Genomic DNA, 18,725 nt, shown 5'->3' with positions numbered 1-18,725 from the left:
TCGGCGCAGCCAGAGTCTGGCTCTTTCCAGAATGTGCGGGGTGGGGTGCTGGGAGGACTCGCTGCACAGAAGCGGGACCCAGGGGCCTTGGCATCAGGGCCAAAAGCTTGGGATACATCAAACCCGCTAGGTGGGTGACACAAGACGCTAAGCGCTGGGGGCGGGTCTGAGCTACGCCACGCCCATGCGCGAAGGGGTGCAGATGCGCTGCGCAGAGTGGGTTGTGCTAGTGCCCCTCCCCTCCCGCTCTGTGCCCCGCCGGGCGGGGACCGTGGGAGCCGAGGACAAGCCCAAGGCCGGAGCGGTTCCAGGAGGACCCTGGTGAGGAGGGCTCGGCCCATGGGTGTAGACCGATGGACCAGGGCACGAGGGGCGGGGCAGGACAAGGGAGCAGGAGAAATGAATAGAGAAGGGGTGCGGTGGTGACTGAACGATGGAGACGAATGCGGAGAGAATGGACATAACGCTGTTCTGAGGGGCGAGGGCGCAGGCTGGAGCCCGGCGGAGGCAGCCAGCAGATGTGGAGTTGACGAGCTGACGGCTGCTCCATCCTTTTCCTCTCCAGCTCCTACCCCTTTCCTGCATTCACCAGGCAAACTCTGCATATCGACCCACCCCCATCCCCCGCCTCCTTTCAGGGCATCTGGGTGGGTCTCCCTGGGTCCCTTCCTGTGGGAGTAAGGGGTAGGCAGGAGGGCAGGGCCAGATTGCGGCAGCAGGGACCCGGAGGTCCATTCTGGGCCCGGACCTGTTCCGGGCCCCCGCCCCCCTTCGGAAATCCAGAGCGCAGCCGCGTTCTCTGACCCTCCCGGCTCCATTCCCGGAGGGTTACATTCGACTCCACCTGCAAACACTGCAGTGGAAACTAATGGCCAGTCGATTGCGATTTGCATCTCATTGAAATATCTTCCAAAGCAGCCAGAGCCTTCAGGCCTGCTGCTGCCGTCAGTCACCTCAGTGTCCTTCCCGCAGCTCCTGTCCTCACTGGCTGGGCTTCGCCACCCCTGTCTTCTAGGTCTGCACCTGTGGTTGCCAGGTAGGTGGATGTGAGAGACCCTACCCTCCTGGTTCTCTAGAAGCCATCCCATCGCCGCTGGCACCATGCTGTCTCCTCAGAGAGCTTTACTCTGCAACCTCAATCACATCCATCTCCAGCACGTCTCCCTGGGCCTGCACTTGTCCCGCCGTCCTGAGCTACGGGAAGGGCCCTTGAGCACATCCCCTCCCCCAGGAGACACTGGGGGCAAGGAGAGCAGGGGCCCCTGCAGTGGCACCCTGGTGGACGCCAATTCCAACAGCCCAGCTGTGCCCTGCCGGTGCTGCCAGGAGCACGGTCCGGGCCTAGAAAACCGGCAGGACCCATCACAGGAGGAAGAGGGGGCTGCCTCTCCCTCAGACCCAGGCTGCTCTTCCTCGCTCAGCTCCTGCTCAGATCTTAGCCCCGATGAGTCCCCCGTCTCAGTCTACTTGCGGGACCTCCCTGGTGATGAGGATGCCCACCCTCAGCCCAGTATCATCCCCCTGGAGCAAGGTTCCCCACTGGCTTCAGCAGGCCCTGGCACCTGCTCACCGGACAGCTTCTGCTGCTCTCCTGATTCCTGCTCCGGAGCTTCTTCTTCACCCGATCCTGGCCTGGACTCGAACTGCAACGCCCTGACCACCTGCCAGGACCTCCCTTCCCCAGGCTTGGAGGAAGAGGATGAGAGCGCGGAGCAGGATCTCCCTACCTCTGAGCTCTTAGAGGCGGATGATGGGAAAATCGACACTGGGAAAACGGAGCCCAGTTGGAAGATTAACCCAATTTGGAAAATTGACACAGAGAAAACTAAAGCTGAATGGAAAACCACGGAAAACAGTAACACTGGTTGGAAAAACAACGGGAATGTTAACTCTAGCTGGAAAAATGAACCTGAAAAATTCGACTCTGGTTGGAAAACCAACACAAGAATAACTGATTCTGGCTCGAAAACAGATGCAGGGAAAATTGATGGAGGATGGAGAAGTGACGTCAGCGAGGAGCCGGTGCCCCACCGGACAATCACGTCCTTCCACGAGCTGGCCCAGAAGCGCAAGCGGGGCCCAGGGCTGCCCCTCGTCCCGCAGGCCAAGAAAGATCGCAGTGACTGGCTCATAGTCTTCTCGCCCGACACCGAGCTGCCCCCCTCGGGGTCGCTGGGCGGCTCCTCGGCACCTCCTCGGGAAGTCACCACCTTCAAGGAACTCCGGTCCCGAAGCCGGGCCCCACCCCCGCCAGTCCCGCCTCGAGACCCCCCAGCTGGCTGGGCTTTGGTCCCGCCCCGGCCCCCACCCCCGCCTGTCCCTCCCCGAAGGAAGAAGAACCGACCTGGACTGCAGCCCATAGCGGAGGGGCAGTCCGAGGAGGGCCGGGCTGTCAGCCCAGCGGCTGGCGAGGAGGCCCCAGCCGCGAAGGAGCCGGGAGAGCCGGGCGCGCAGGCCGGCCTGGAGGGTAAGAGGTCGCAAGAAGCGGGAGGAGGGCTGGGCTTCGGCCGCTCACGCCTCCTAGGCTTCCAACCCGGCCCCCTGTCTTCCCTCCATTCTGTGTCACCCATCCTCCCCGCCCCTTCTACCAGGGAGCGCTCCGGGAAAGGGAAACTGGGTGGGTCATTGGGTTACGGGACTAACTCTTTGCTCCCTCTTCTTCCCGCCCCTCCTTGCCTGGCTGCCCATCCCGCTGCCCTCCTTCCCTCTGCGCCTGGCCCCGCCAATCCCGCCTGCAGCCGGTCCCCTCCTGCTCCCTCGGCCCCTGGTTTTCCGGTTCTCGGCCGACGGGCGCCCCCTGTTGGAGGGTGGGGGCGCAGGCGCAGCTGGGTCTCTGCTCCTGGCTCCTCTGGCCGGGTGGCCTGGCGCCGGGCTGCGGCTGCTGGGGGCGCCGAGCCCCCCAGAGGAGCAGCTGCTGCCCGTCCGCCTGTCCCCAGTGGGAGCCTATTCGCCTCCGACTCGGGGAGCCTTGCCCTGCCTGGCCAGCCCCGAGCTGGCACTGCTGCTGTCCCCGCTCTTTCCCAGAAGTAGCACCTTCCCCGCCGCGGCTCCCCCACCCCGCCAGGTACCCGCCCCCCCGCTGCCACCGCAACCTCGTCCGCCGAAGGCCCCTCGCTGGACCAGGAGCCCATCGCCTCCGCCCAGGCTACGTAAGACGGACCCGGGCAAGCCCCGCGGGCCACGCCTCAGGCGGGCCGCCCCGCCCGCTCCAAGGCCCCTCCCACTATCGCCCGGCCCCATTTTCGCTTTTTTTCTGGGGTTGCCCAGCTTGGTCCCGCCCTTCAGTTTCGGCGGACTCCAAGCAAGTTCGTCGGTTTTGGGGAATCTGGCCCCGTTCCTAGTGCTGGAGAGGGGAAGTTGTTGCCTTGCCTGCTCCGTGGCCCGGTCCCCTCTCCCTCCAGACCCGCCTGGGCATAATGGACACGGGTTTACCCAGCCTCCATGCCAAGCCTAGGGGGTCCCAGCGAGTCTGTTGTTAGGGACTTTGGGTCACACCCTCCGTGGAATTCCTTGGCCTGTGCATCTCGGGCCTGTCCCCCCACCTTGCTCGGGAGGGGTGGAGGGTGAAGCTCCCGGGAGCTCATTGGCACTAGAAGTTCTGGCCACGCCCTCTGCGCGAGTCCAGTCCCATGCGGGATGAAGAGGGCACCCTCCACCTAGAGACTGCTGCGCGACCCGGGTTTCCCCTTTCCGGCGCCTTCCAGCCTCCCAATCCTCGGGTCTCGCCTCCCTCCGTCTCCTCCCTTTCCCCTCTGTCTGTCTTTCCATTGGTCCACGCCGCCCACGTGCTCCCCGGGGCTCCGCAGGCTGGACTGGGCCCCGGGGCGGTGCGCAGGGCTGCACCTCCCTCCCGGCGCCCTGTCCTCTCCCGCCCTACAGGCCTTAGCGGGGCAGGCGGGAGGTGAGCGCTGCCGTCTCGTTCCCGGATTTCCGGGATCCTGGAGGTGGGGGCTGTGCCCTGAGGGAGGGCACCGGGAACCGGGATGGGGCTGGGGGACAGCGAGTGCCGGGAAGTGTGCGGGATTTCACTCCGGGGCTCGGGTCGAGCTACCCCGTGCTCCAGGCGGCCCTGCGCCTCTTCTCCCCAAGACCCTTCGGGGAGACCCGCCGGAGACAACTTGTGTGGAAGCCCGGAGTCCTCGGAATAACCCTTGGTAAGTGTCACCGCGCCCTTCTTCCCTTACGCCAGTCCGTAGTTCGTGGTCCTTCGCCGGTGTCTCCGGAGCCCAGCGGCTGTGGATGGCAGAAGCCCAGAGTGGGACTGGTCAGCTGCAGGAGCAGAAGAAAGGTAGGGCACCCTGACTCCCGACCCCGCGCTTCCGAATGAACTGCCCCTCGCCCCCGGCCCTGCTCTCTCAGGCTGTCCGAAGGCAGTCTCTCCACGCCCCTCGGGCAAGCCTGGGTAGGGGCGCGGCCTCCTAGCGTCTTCCCTTTCCCTCCCCTCCCAGGTCTCCTGATAGCCGTCAGCGCCTCCGTGGATAAAATCATCTCGCATTTCGGGGCCGCCCGGAACTTGGTGCAGAAGGTGAAGGTGGCTGGAGGGAGGGTGTTGGGATGAGGAGAGTAATGGAGCTCCGCGGTGGGTGCGGGAACGGTTGGCGGGTGGTGGCTGGAGGGATCTCTGGACCCATCCGCATCGCGCCGCCTCCAGGCCCAGTTGGGTGATAGCCGGCTGAGCCCGGATGTGGGGCACCTGGTGCTGACCACCCTCTGCCCGGCCCTCCACGCCCTGGTGGCGGATGGGCTGAAGCCTTTCCGGAAGGACCTCATCACCGGGCAGCGCAGGAGCAGCCCCTGGAGCGTGGTGGAGGCGTCGGTGAAGCCAGGTGAGCCAGGAGGGCGTGGGACCCGGCAGTGCGCAGGGCTGGGCCGGGCTTGGCTGACTGCACCCCACGTTCTCAGGCTCCAGCACCCGCTCCCTTGGAACCCTGTATAGCCAGGTCAGCCGTCTAGCCCCGCTGAGCAGCAGCCGTAGCCGCTTCCATGCCTTTATCCTGGGCCTTCTCAAGTGAGTTGCCTTCTTCCCAGTGCCCTTCCCACGACCTGGGACTGCAAGAGCATCATGGGTGGGACACAGTAGTAGTACCTCATGTCCCCAGAGAAGGCCCCCCCTCCTTCCAATCTCATCTCCCATCCTCCACCCAGAAAGGACTGGAGTCCTCTACCTCCCTGAACTTCCATTCCCTCTTTTCTCCCCCAGCACCAAGCAGTTGGAGCTATGGTTTTCCAGTCTCCAGGAAGATGCAGGTCAGAGGTTCAGATGGGAGAGGATGGGGCTGATGGGCTGGGAGGATGGGAAGGAAAGGGTTCTCTCCTGCTGGTTCCCACTGGTGCCAGAATACCATTAATCCAGATCTCCGATCTTATTACTCTTCTAATTAAAACTTTCTAAGGAGGCCCATCGCCCATAGGATGAAAGACCCAAAGCCTTGGCTGTCTGGCCTCTGCCCTCTTCCCCTGCCTTGGAGGCCAGGGCTTTCCCTGGTCTTGCCAACAGTCTTCCCGCCTGGCCCTTCCTGCTCCAAGGCCCTGCTTATGTTGTTCCTCTATCTCCTGCCCCTCCTGCTTCCTCATGAACTGTCATTCATCCTTTGAGTCCTTCCCCAGTGAGGCCTTACCTCTACCCTCAGACTAGGCCAACCCCCACACCATTTTGTATGTGCTTCTATGGCTCTCCTGTCCTCCTCCTCTGTAGCCTTTGCACTGTCACTCAGTTACTTGTCACCACTTGCTGTGTGTGTCTTCCTATTTGGGCGAGGTTCCACGCAGGCAGGGATGTCAGACCTATAGCTCACCACACCCTTCCTCCTCTCTGCCTCAGTGCCCAGCAGAGTGAGGCCTGGGAGGATGTGTGCTGACTGGTGGGCTGCTCTGGGGGGTCCTCTGGGACTAGGTCCAGGGCAGAAGCTGATGTTGGCCTGCTCTTTTCCAGGCCTGCTCTCCCTCCTGTACCTGCCAACAGGATTCTTCTCCCTGGCCCATGGTGGCTGTCCCTCCCTGTCCACAGAGCTGCTGCTCCTGCTGCAGCCTTTGTCGGTGCTCACCTTCCACCTGGACCTGCTCTTTGAGCACCACCACCACCTGCCCCTGGGCCCACCTCAGGCGCCTGCCCCTCCAGGCCCGCCTCCGGCTCTGCAGCAGACTATGCAAGCCATGCTGCACCTGGGGGGCCGGCTGGCCCAGAGCCTTCGGGGGACTTCCAAGGAAGCTGCTCCAGACCCCTCAGACTCTCCAAACCTTCCTACACCAGGGAGCTGGTGGGAGCAGCTGACCCAGGCCTCCCGGGTCTATGCCTCTGGGGGTACTGAGGGCTTTCCTCTTTCCCGATGGGCACCGGGGCATCATGGGACTGCAGCTGAAGAAGGTGCACAGGAGAGACCCCTGCCCACAGATGAAATGGCACCAGGCAGGGGCCTCTGGTTGGGAAGACTATTTGGAGTGCCTGGGGGCCCCACAGAAAATGAGAGTGGAGCCCTAAAGTCCAGGTAATGGGGTACCTTGTCCTTTCTATGACCTTCTGACTCTCAGATCTCCCAGTGGCCTCATTTGAAACTCTATAGTGATGATCCTTTAGGGCAGAGGTTGGCAGTCTGTTTTTCTACAGCCATGAGCTAAAAATGGTTACATTTTAATGGTTATATTAAGTGCCTATATAATGATCTCAATTTTCTCTCTTGGTCCTAGGTCCGAAAATATAGTTATCCCCAGGTACATGTGGGGAATTGGTTCTAGGACCCTCACATACACTAAAATATGACATACTCAAGTCCTATGTTGATGTATAGGAAAAGACAGCCCTCAGTATATGTGGGTATTATATCCTGAGAATACAGTATTTTCTGTTCAGTTGGAAAAAACCTGCATATAGGTGAGCTTGCGCATTTCAAACCTGCTTTGTTCAAGGGTCAACTGTATTTACTATCTGGTCCTTTAGAAAAATGAAAAACAGCCTGGGCAACATGGTGAAACCCTGTCCCTATAGAAAAATACAAAAATTAGCTGGGCATGGTGGCACACACCTGGTGGTAGTCCCAGCTGCTCTAGGAGGCTGAGGTGGGAGGACAGCTTGAGCCTAGGAGGTCGAGGCTGCAGTGAGCTGTAATCACACTGCTGCATTCCAGCCTGGGTGACAAAGCGAGACCCTGTCTCCTCTCCAAACAAACAAAATTGCGAATCCCTGCTCCAGGCCTCAATAACTGGTGGCTCTTTAATGGCTTGAGATGTTCTCTAGTGGCCCTTTCGTTCTGAGCCTCTCTAGACCCTGCTGGGTCCATAGGTTCCTTGTGATTTGTGGTGTTGTGGACTTTTGTTGTCATCTCCCTCATCAGCCTGAAAATGCCTGTATCTAATAATTAACACTCTGCCCTCAGCAGTGACTAACCCCTGACCTCTTTTGAACCACAGTGAGGCCCCTTAGCCTCTCCCTCCCTCCAAACCCCAGGGTTCTTTGGGTTATCTGGAGGTGGGTTGAGCTGTGACCCTATGTCCCTTCTTTTAGGAGACCATCTAGCTGGCTGCCCCCGACAGTGAGTGTGTTGGCTCTTGTGAAGCGGGGGGCACCTCCTGAGACACCTTCTCCTCAGGAGCTTGAGGCCTCAGCACCCAGCATGGTGCAAACCCATAGGTAAGGAGGACTGGGGAGGATGCACTAGTGTGTAACCATGTATGCTATCACAGCATGGATGGGAGGTAGTGTAAACAAACCTGGGCTTTAAAATAAGACCATGCTTAGTGTGCATTGCAGCTTTTCTATTTATTATCGATGTGTCACTCATTTGTCTGAGCCTTGGATTTTTTTTTTTTTTTTTTTTTTGGAGACAGTCTTGCTCTGTCGCTTAGGCTGGAGTGCAGGGGCATGATCTCGGCTCACTGCAACCTCCCCATCCTGGGTTCGCCTGTCTCAGCCTACCGAGTAGCTGGGACTACAGGTGCCCGCCACCACACCCAGCTTTGTGTTTTTTATTTTTGAGACGGAGTCTAGCTCTGTTGCCAAGCTGGAGTACAGTGGGGCGATCTGGGCTCACTGCAATCTCTGCCTCTTGGGTTCAAGCGATTCTTCTGCTAAGCCTCCTGAGTAGCTGGGATTACAGGCCCGTGCCGCCACGCCCAGCTAATTTTTGTATTTTTAGTAGAGAAGGGGGTTTCACCATGTTGGCCAGAATGGTCTCGATCTCCTGACCTTGTGATCCACCTGCCTTGGCCTCCCAAAGTGCTAGGATTACAGGCATGAGCCACTGTGCCTGGCCAATTTTTGCATTTTTAGTAGAGACAGGGTTTCACCGTGTTGCCCAGGCTGGTCTAGAACTCCTGACCTCAGGAGATCCGCCCGCCTCAGCCTCCCAAAGTACTGGGATTAGAGGCGTGAGCCACTGTGCCCGGCCAGGATTCTTTCTATAAAAAGAGGATACGATGCAATACCTTTTTTATAGTTATAGAGACTAAACATAATTTTTTTTTTTTTTGAGACAAGAGTCTCACTCTCGTCCAGGCTGGAGTGTAGTGACACGATTTTGGCTCACTGCAACCTCGCCTCCTGGGCTCAAGGGATTCTCTTGCCTCAGCCTCCAGAGTAGCGCCTGCCACCATGCCTGGCTAATTTTTGTAACTTTAGTAGAGACAGGGTTTCGCCGTGTTGTGCAGGCTGGTCTTAAACTCCTGGCCTCAAGTGATCTGCCTACCTTGGCCTCCCAAAGTGCTGGGATTACAGGTGGGAGCCACCATACCTGGTCACTAAACATTTTATAAAAGCATTTGACGGCTGGGCGCGGTGGATCACCTGAAGTCAGGAATTCAAGACCAGCCTGGACAACATGGCGAAACCCTGTCTTTACTAAAAATACAAAAATTAGCCAGGCATGGTGGTGGTGGGCACCTGTAGTCCCAGCTACTCTGGAGGCTGAGGCAGGAGAATTGCTTGAACCCAGGAGGTGGAGGCTGCCGAGATCACAGCACTGCACTCCAGCCTGGGGAACAGAGAGAGACTCTGTCTCAAAAAATAAATAAATAAATAAATAAATAAAAAGAGTAGATGGAGTAGTAGGAGATCCAAACACCAAACAGGTTTTGGTGATGGATTGGATATATGGAGTGAGATGCCCAGGTTTTTACCAGGAGCAAGTGTGGGTAGAAAGTGGTGCTGTTTACCACTGTAGGCGACATGAGGAGGGACTGGTTTTGAGGGTGAGTCATTTCGTTTGCCTATGTTGAATTTGAAGCATCAGAGAGAAGTGCAAATAGTGTCAAATAAGCAGCTAGAGTGGGTTTGGCACTCAGAAGGCTGGGGCCCCAGATAGAACCACCATGTTGATGATTGGTTCTCAAGTCCCTTCCAGAGCCCAGTCAATGTTCACTGAGCCAAACCAACAAGGGCACTCTGGAGGTGACACCTGGGGACAGCTGGGCACCCCTACCTCACTTCATCCCAGTATCTTCCTCTGGCTCCCCTCAGGGCAGTTCGGGCTCTCTGTGATCATACCGCTGCAAGACCTGACCAGTTGAGCTTCCGGCGTGGGGAAGTGCTGCGTGTCATTACCACAGTGGATGAGGACTGGCTCCGCTGTGGGCGGGATGGCGTGGAGGGTCTGGTGCCTGTGGGGTATACCTCCCTTGTTCTGTAGCCCTGGGACCCTTTCCTGTGTATGTGTCTCCTTCCTGTCACCTGGGAATGGAATGGCCAGTGAACACCATCCCAGAAGCATTTTCCCTGTCTGCAAAATGACATTTCTTCCCACATTTCTGCTAATGTTTAAAATAAACTTTCCTTCTTCCCTCCTATACCCACCTGTAAGGTGAAATCTGCTCTTCTTCCAAATATATAAAAAGGGAATCGCCCTCCAGGAAATCTTCCTTTCCTTTTTCCCATCTGTATAAGGGAATGTCTTCCTTCCTATCTATCTGCAAAATGGAAATCTAGACCTCCTTCTTCATCCATAAGTGGACTGTGCCAGTACAATACATGCCTCAGCCCCCAAGCCTAGAAGGACCTCTAGTCTCCTTCCTGTGTATGGAATCTTCCTCACTCCACCCCTCCCACGTTGTCTGTATTGATAATGTACTCATGCTGTACTAGGTGCTGAAGCCTGGACACCCCTGGTGGGTGGGCCTGTGGTGATGATTTGCATCCTTCCTCCTTTGTCCCAATAAAGTATGGGAGTTGAATGTGTGTCTTTCACTGTGGGTTTCAGGACATAGGCTATGGGGGAGGAGAAAAAGGACCTCCTATGGGAGGCATAAGGCAGATGTTTCTTTTCGTTCTTAATGCTCCCTGAAGAATAGAGAAGTAGTCCCTCACTGGTTCCTGAATCTCACAAGTGCTTCTCTACTGTATGACTTTCTCTGTTTAGCTAGACTAACAGGATAGGAGCTTGCATAAATATGGGGGAGGAGAGGACTTAGCCCTTGAAATTGTACTTCATATCTGAGGTGAAGGGAAGGATTAAAGATTTGCACCGGGCACAGTGGCTCACACCTGTAATCCCAGCACTTTGGGAGGCTGAGGCAAACAGATCACTTGAGCTCAGGAGTTCGAACCCAGCCTTGGCAACATGGCAAAACCCCGTCTCTACAAAAAATTAGCCAGGTGTGCTGACACATGCCTGTGGTCCCAGCTAGTTGGAGGGCTGAGGCAGGAGGATCCTTTGAGCTGTGGGGGTTGAAGCTGCAGTGAGCCGAGATTGTGCCACTGCATTCCAGCCTGGGTGACAAAGTGAGAACCTGTTTCAAAACAACAACAAAGAGTTGTAAGAAATGTCACCATTTGTTCTACTAGCCGGGCGCGGTGCTCACACCTATAATCCCAGCACTTTGGGAAGCCAAGGTGGGCAGATGATGAGGTCAGGAGATAAAGACCATCCTGGCTAACACAGTGAAACCCCATCTCTACTAAAAATACAAAAAAATTAGCGGGGCATGGTGGCAGGCGCCTGTAGTTCCAGCTACATGGGAGGCTGAGGCAGGAGAATGGTGTGAACCAGGAGGCGGAGCTTGCAGTAAGCCAAGATCACGCCACTGCACTCTATCTCAAAAAAAAAAAAAAAAAAAAAAAAGAAATGTCACCATTTTTTCTACTTAGTATCTATCACTCTGATGATATAATTCCAAGTAACCCAGGCACCTGACAACAACAACAAAAAGTTCCAAGTAAAAAGAGAGGCCAGGTGTGGTGGCTCATGTCTGTAATCCCAGCACTTTGGGAGGCTGATGTGGGAGGATTGCTTGCGGTCAGGCAGTATAGCAAGACAGTCTATTAAAAAAAACCTGGGAGTGGTGGCATGCACCTGTAGTCCCAGCTACTTTGGGAAGCTGAGGTGGGAGGATCACTTGAGCCTAGGAGTTCAAGGCTGCAGTGAGTTTTGATTGCACCGTAGCACTCCACTCCACTCCAGCCTGTAAGACAGAGAAAGGGCATCCCTCTCAAAAAAAAGAAAAAAAAAATTATTTATATATATATATATATATATATATATATATATATATATATGATCTAGAATAGAACAACTGCAATAGATCCAAAGGTCAAAAATTAAAGAAAAGCATCTGGGCGCGGTGCCTCATGCCTGTAATCGCAGCACTTTGGGAGGCTGAGGTGGATGGATCACCTGAGGTCAGGAGTTTGAGACCAGCCTGATCGACATGGAGAAACCCCATCTCTACGAAAAATACAAAATTAGCCGGGCACGGTGGCACATGCCTGTAATCCCAGCTATCTGGGGGGCCGAGGCAGGAGAATTGCTTGAACCTGGGAGGCAGAGGTGGTGGTGAGCCGAGATCGCGCCATTGCACTCCAGCCTGGGCAATAAGGGCAAAACTCTGTCTCAAAAAAAAAAAAAAAAAAAAGAAAGAAAAAATTAAAGATAATCTTAAAAAAATGTAACAGTAACATATTGTTTTTGCAGTCATGAAGAAACCATTATGTAACAGTAGGGCCCTCTGATCTAGTCTTGAACCTCAAGTCCTTGTAGGAGTAGAGATTGAACTGTTGGAGTAAGCTGTCTTGCTACTTCTGAGCAACCGTATTCTAGCTGAACTCCCAGCCTAAATGTTTAACTTATGTCTGGGACAAAGTTTTGGTAGGCTTTTCAGTTATCTGCAGGAATGAGTTTATCTTCCTTAATGAGTAGCGTCACTTTGTCTACTTACGACACTTTTCTATTTGTGGAGGAGTACACAGACTTTGGAGTTCTGGCTCCAACCCTAGTTACTGGGTGACCTTTGGCAAGTTACTTAACCTTCCTGAGCTTCAGTTTTCACTCTTAGAAAATGGGAATAACTTCAGAGGGTTATTATGAAGATTAACTATGTGATCTTGGGCAAGTTACCTAAATTGTCTTTTGCTTCAATTTCCTCATAAAATTGGGATTTGGTACCCACCACAGAGTGCTTTTGTGAGGATTAATAAATATATGAAAACTGCTTATGATAGAAATGGTCTAACACACAGTGGCCTAAAAAAACGTAGCCTAAAGTTATATATTGCTGGCCTCAGTGGTTGTTGCTGAGAATTAATGAGATGATGATGCATGTGTGTACAAAGGATGGAGATGTAGAATAGGATGGCATGGTTTTTTGTTTTTGTTTTTTGAGACCTTAGGTGATCCGCCTGCATGGCATGTTTAAGAAATAGCTGGGGCCAGGTATGGTGGCTCAGGCCTGTAATCCCAGCATTCTGGGAGGCGGAGGTGGGCGGATCACTTGCGGTCAGGAGTTCGAGACCAGCCTGGCCAATATGGTGAAACTCCTGTCTCTACTAAAATACAAAAAAAATTAGCTGGGCATGGTGGTTGGTGCCTATAATCCCAGCTACTTGGGAGGCTGAGGCAGGAGAATCCCTTGAACCCAGGAGGCAGAGGTTGCAGTGAGCCAAGGCTGTACCACTGGACTCCTGCCTGGGTGAGAGCAAGACTCCATCCCCCAAAAAAATAAAAAGAAAAGAAAAGAAACAGCTGGGCAGCCGTGGTGGCTCATGCCTGTAGTCCCAGAACTTTGGGAGGCTGAGGTGACTGGATCACTTGAGCCCAAGAATTTGAGACTAGCCTGGGCAACACAGGGAGACCCCCGTCTCTACAAAAAATAAAAACATTAGCCAGGTGTGGTGGTGTGCCCCTGTAGTCCTAGCAACTCAGGAGGCTGAGTTGGGAGGATTGCTTCAGCCCAGGAGGTTGAGGTTGCAGTGAGCTGTAATGCATCACTGCACTCTGGACAGGGCAACACAGTGAGACTTTGTCTCAAAAACAAAACAAAACAAAACCCAAAAAACCCAACAAAACAGCTGGACTAGCTTGGCCAATATGGTGAAACCCTGTCTGCACAAAAAGTACAAGAATTAGCCAGGCATGGTGGTGCATGCCTGTAGTTCCAGCTACTTGGGAGGCTGAGACAGAAGGCTCATTTGAATCCGGGATGTGGAGGTTGCAGTGAGCTGAGACTGTGCCACTGCATTCCAGCTTGGGTAACAGGGAGACTCTGTCTCAAAAACAAAAAACAAAAAAGCAACTGGACATTTGGTGTGTATTGTTATTGTGCTGATTGATTAGGCTGGGTCCAGACTAGAAAGATCCTAGTACTGACTTTATCCAGTAGTCAACAGCAGTGAGTGTGCTCATGTGCAGCCTAGTATGTTTATGATGTTGTTTCAGAAAGATCCCCTTGGAAACAGGATGAAGTTGTTCTTGGAAGATAAATGGGGGATAAGAAGGAGGAAAAAAATAACAAGCTCATCAGTCCACAGTTAGGAAAAGTTTTTTCCATTTAATACTAGACTTTCAAGGATTGAGATGCAAGCTTTGTATGCAATTACATCCAATGTTAAAATTGGTAATACATAATTTACAAAGATTAACATCAAAACAATCATCTATTTAGATATGCTTTTGTAAAAAGGAAATATATTAGCAGCATTTATATTTTCCGCAATCACACAGCCTACAGACATGCAGACTAACTCTGTATCTATTTGCAGTGATGTAGTGCTTTGCCCCGCATTTCAAACACCAAAACCCGCCTGGCAGCTGGGGGGTTCTTTTTATTTCGTTATTATAAAATAACTGAAAAATAAAAAAAGGCATTAATTTCTACACCAGTAAGAAAAAACAAGTTTTTGCACTTACCTAACATTTGATTGTCTAAAAAACATTTCAGTTTTTTTTTTAGTCTTTCAACAAAAGAAAGATAAAATGACAGAGCGTAGTGTCTTTTGCTTCTGTTCTCGCATTTTACAAAGTTTTTTTTCTTTTTCATCTTTTTTAAAATTTTAGTGTTTAACACTATAAAGGAAACATTGAATTTTAATCTCTTTCTTGTCATTTTCTCGCTTTTGACTAAAAGGAGACCCCCAAAGTGCCCCTAGTCCCACCTCCCTCCCACCCACTCCCTGCAATGAAAAACAAAAGAAACCACTCAAACGGGCTTGGACATGCGATTTTTCCAGCTCCACATGTGAGTATCTTATACCCAGGTCTCTTAGTAATGTACAGTGCTTCTCTACAGTAAGAAAATACTCCAAACTATTTTCTTAATTCTCTTTTTTCTTTAATAAAATATTTATTTTCCTTTTTTTCTCTGCTCAAGGGGATCATTGGCATCCCCTATCTCTTTTGTTTTTTCCTCAAGAATGACACAGAAAGGGGAAAAAGAAAAAAATATTCAATGGAATGGAAGGTGGTCAATGTGTCTACCTAAACGAGTCAGAGCATCGTCACCATAAGGGGAAATGTACAATTAGGACAGCATTGGTCCAATATTAGAAAAAAGTAATAGGGACATGTTTACTATTGTATTGCTTACCAATCACGCAGCAGGTGTGTGTGTGTGTGTGTGTATATATATACACACACATATACACACACACATACACACACATATATACACACACACACACAACTTGGCACATTTAAAAACCATCTTTTCTCTTATAAGAACATCTAAAACATATATGCATATGTATGTCTGAAAAGACAACAAAGCTTTTTAAATTTTATTTTTAAAGAGACAGTATAGTCTGGTAACTTCTAGTCAAGAGAGTAGGAAGGAAGAAGACACCCTGGATATACCTCCTGATGTCATTCAGGAGGGTGAGGGAAGATGGGACTAGGGGTGAAGAGAAATACACTGTCTCTTTAAGAAAGGGACATTGAAAACTGTACAATTAAGAAAACAAGAGTAGTGTTTTCAATTGATAATCTATACTCACAACAAATACTCTGATAGGTGAATACTGCTGAACAGTTTATGTAGTGACTTTTGTTGCCGGGGTGGGTTTAGAGTTCTTTTTATGTAGGTTTTTAAATGATTTTACTTTGAACTGAATCTCCATTTGCACAGCACAGCAGACACACAAGAACTACAGCGCATTAAAAACAGCATGTGTGCTGGTGGGGGCCTGGCTTTCTCATTAGAAAAAAATATGTCCGACAGGTTATGAAGGGTAAAACAAAAATAATTGCAAGAACTACTGTGCCCTTCTGACCCCATGGGGGCCTTCCCTATCCCATGATTCCATTTTGGGGAGTAGAGGTAGGGAAGGGGCAGCAGTTACAAGTGCTTTGAGCTGTCAACTCACATTTTACTTTGACCTGGTTGGGCAAGAAAGGAGAGAGAAACTTCCCTAGTCAGGTATCTGGGAAGAAGCCCCAGCTACTGTTTCTGTTTAAGGTCTCTGGGGTAGCTCTTGGAGCCAATAGAGAATAGACGGGGTAGGAATAGGGATCCTGGCCCTATCCCTTTGGATTTTGAGTTATACCTGGGTATAGGAAGTAGCTTCTTAGCAATGTCTGTGGGATCTGAGGATGACAGAAAAACCTAAGCTGTGGGGAGGGGCAAATGCTATAAAGTACCAGTAGGTTCTGGTCATCAGTGTGGTTCTCCCTCCTCTCTACATTATTAACCCTTAAGGTGAAGCAATGGAGAGGAAAATTAATTAACCTGAACTGTCTTGGACAGAACCCCTTCCTCTCCCTCTCCACTAGCTCCAAGGCTTATTAAGTACCTAATGTCAACAACATGGCCCCATTCCCCTTGCCTGGACAGACCCTTTCCACCCCGGTCTATACCCAGAGAGCAGGAGGCAGGACTGATTAGCTAATCAGTCCACTGGATCCCAGATGCTTGAGGTTCTCATTCTTTGAGGGTCACTTTCGAAAGCTGTTTTCTGGGATAAACAAAGTACGCCTTCGCAGTTTCCTGCCTGATCCTTCCTCCAGCAAGTAGGTCACATCAATGGCTGAAAACAGAACCAAGAAGGCTCATCAAAATACCACTCTCCTACTCCTTATTCCACATTTGAGCTCTAAGGAGAGCTCAGGAACTCAATGATTCCTTTTCTGACCTATAAGCAATTTAGACCATCCTCCAGCCCTACATGAAAAACGTGGTTCTTTAGAGGAGATCATCTCACCTTCCAGTTTCACTCCCAAGATATAACTAAAAGCAAGCCTATGAAAGAACTATACCATTTTCTTAGAATATTTTGGATGCTGAACCAGTAATTACAATTTTTTTTTCCATTCCCTCTCATTTCACATTTATCTTAAACCCTAGATATGAACCTGATTATTCTTACCATTTTTTCCAGGGATTTTTTCAAGGAGATTGAGCAAGATCTGGTTGAGTCGTTCCCGTTGGTTATGCCGTCGTTCCTCAGGGGTACAGGTTGATTGGGGTTCTTGACTACTTTCCTCTGTTTTTTTTTCACCCTCACTGATGTTAGCAGTGGCCCCCTCCCGTTCTGGCTCCTCCAGGCTGGGTATCTCACTGGCTGTTTGCTCTTGACGGGCTAGAACCTCTTCAATCAAGGGTAGAGCATCATCCTCCTGGCCCAAGTCTTTTAGGGGTGGCTTTGAGCGCTCAGACTTCCAGGATGATCTGCCAGAAGGATATTTGAATTTAGTGCAAGACACTTGAGGAGGAAAAGGGAATGAAGGGAAGGAGATCTCAGGATGGCTTGAGATCCTGGAGTCCAGCACTTAGAGCTTGAGGTAAGAAACTTGACTTTCATTTTTGCTTTATTATTATTTGAACAAATCACTACCTTTACCTGAAATTTTTTTTCTTTTTTTTTTTTTGAGACGGAGTCTCGCGCTGGCCGGATCTCAGCTCACTGCAAGCTCTGCCTCCCGGGTTTACGCCATTCTCCTGCCTCAGCCTCCCGAGTAGCTGGAACTACAGGCGCCCACCACCTCGCCCGGCTAGTTTTTTGTATATTTTAGTAGAGACGGGGTTTCACCATGTTAGCCAGGATGGTCTCGATCTCCTGACCTCATGATCTGCCCGTCTTGGCCTCCCAAAGTGCTGGGATTACAGGCTTGAGCCACCGCGCCCGGCCACCTTTACCTGAAATTTAATTTTATTTGTAAAATTCAATTTTTATTATTTCTCTTAGGAATATGCACAAATGATATAGGAATCCATAAAATATACAAGGGCTAATAAAATTGCTTAGCTGGTTCTAAATGACTGCTTCATGACTAGAAAAGTATAGCACAACCTTGTGATGCCAATAATCCAACTACAATAATAAATATGTAAATGGAGTTTTAAATTTTCCTGCTTCCCTTTTTTACCTCAATAGTCTAATATTTTCTCCCTTATGGTAAGCTATTGGTGTAGGTAAAGCAGTTGTTATGCCCCCATTGAACAGATGAGGAGACTGAAGAAAAAGCCTTCTGTCATCTTTCTTTAGGAATAATCCTCATGTACAAAATAAGCAAAAATGAAAACTATGAACCCATAGTTCATACCTCAGTGAAAACTGTACTCGCTACATCTGTTCCTTGATAGAGGCACCAAGAGCTGATATACCTTGAGGTAATGGGGAAAGCTTACAGACATCTAAAAGAAACTTTTCCGAGTCTGGAGTTCTGTTTCAAATCTCTGCACATCTCTCTGTTGCTCCAACTAAGGCTCCATAATGGGACCACATCTACTGAAGTTTAGTTCTTCCATAGTGCTGGCGCTACCCTGGGCTATTCTGCAGAGAATACCCAGTCCTAGAAGTGGAGCTGAGTGGGTAGTTGTTTGTTTTCTTGCTCCATTCAAGCTCTTGGTCAATCCCTTAGGATCCTCATATCCCCCCATAGGACTTACCGTCCTCCATTCCTCTTGTAGTTGTCTGGGACGTAATGAGGCTGCAGATAAGAAAAGGAAGAGGTAAGCATATTGTAGAAGCTGGGAAAGCTAGCTCTCCTCTGGGGCCACTCAGGATAAGGAACATAGTAGGGCAGTAGACAACTTGGGTGACTTTGTTTTAAGATGAGAAATCTAGTACTTCTATTAATATGCAGGCCACAATGATTATCAGCATTTTGTGCTCCCAGGATGTCAATGGGAGGGATAAGTGCACGATTTTCTCTACTCCATTTCACCTTTTAAATACAGTCATATGTTACTTAATAATGGGGATATGTTCTGAGAAGTATGTCGTCAGGTGATTTGATTGTTATGTAAACATCATAAAGTGTCCTTACACAAACCTAGATAGTATAGCCTACTATACACCTAAGCTATTTAGTATAGCCTATTGCTCCTAGGCTACGATCCTATATATACAGCACAGTACTATACTGAATACTATAGGTAGTTGTAATACAATGTTAAGTATTGTGTACCTAAACACAGAAAAGGTAATACATTGCAGTATGTTACGACAGCTATGACATCACTAGATGACAGGACAGAATTCTTCAGCTCCATTATAATCTTATGGGATCACCGTTGCATACGCAGTCCAATGT

At 51.0% G+C, this 18,725-nt stretch overlaps 2 protein-coding genes across 31 annotated transcripts in view; one reads left to right on the top strand and one right to left on the bottom strand.

Moving 5' to 3' along the window:
* The first annotated feature begins 250 nt into the window (after positions 1-250).
* On the top strand, positions 251-10,158 carry RUSC1 (RUN and SH3 domain containing 1). 12 transcript variants are annotated; one of them, XM_073993212.1, is made up of 11 exons: positions 251-321; positions 1,016-2,467; positions 2,739-3,944; positions 4,190-4,288; positions 4,449-4,525; positions 4,652-4,826; positions 4,903-5,008; positions 5,201-5,247; positions 5,933-6,485; positions 7,499-7,624; positions 9,449-10,158. In XM_073993212.1, exons 4-11 carry the CDS (start codon positions 4,240-4,242, stop codon positions 9,615-9,617), a joined length of 1,302 nt encoding a protein of 433 aa, XP_073849313.1. In that variant the 5' UTR covers positions 251-321; positions 1,016-2,467; positions 2,739-3,944; positions 4,190-4,239; the 3' UTR covers positions 9,618-10,158. The 12 variants fall into 11 exon arrangements, 11 of the variants coding, with proteins under 11 accessions (XP_073849315.1, XP_005541599.3, XP_073849313.1 ...); XM_073993214.1 differs by having other exon boundaries at positions 2,739-3,064; XM_005541542.4 differs by having other exon boundaries at positions 2,739-3,149.
* A 3,568-nt stretch (positions 10,159-13,726) lies between these two features.
* Positions 13,727-18,725, bottom strand: part of ASH1L (ASH1 like histone lysine methyltransferase) — a 233,177-nt gene continuing 228,178 nt past the window's right edge. For all 19 annotated transcript variants that reach the window (XM_074041008.1, XM_074041031.1, XM_045373666.2 and 16 more), the window contains 3 exons: positions 18,079-18,119; positions 16,556-16,857; positions 13,727-16,216 (listed from right to left, as the gene is read on the bottom strand). In XM_074041008.1, coding sequence (XP_073897109.1) covers positions 16,125-16,216; positions 16,556-16,857; positions 18,079-18,119 — 435 coding nt within the window. In that variant the 3' untranslated portion in view covers positions 13,727-16,124. The remainder of the gene's footprint in view (positions 16,217-16,555; positions 16,858-18,078; positions 18,120-18,725) is intronic.

Source organism: Macaca fascicularis, chromosome 1 (genome assembly GCF_037993035.2).
Source record: "Macaca fascicularis isolate 582-1 chromosome 1, T2T-MFA8v1.1".
NCBI lineage: Eukaryota > Metazoa > Chordata > Mammalia > Primates > Cercopithecidae > Macaca > Macaca fascicularis.
The sequence above is the reverse complement of the archived record's forward strand: the minus strand, read 5'-3'. Positions and strand labels throughout refer to the sequence as shown.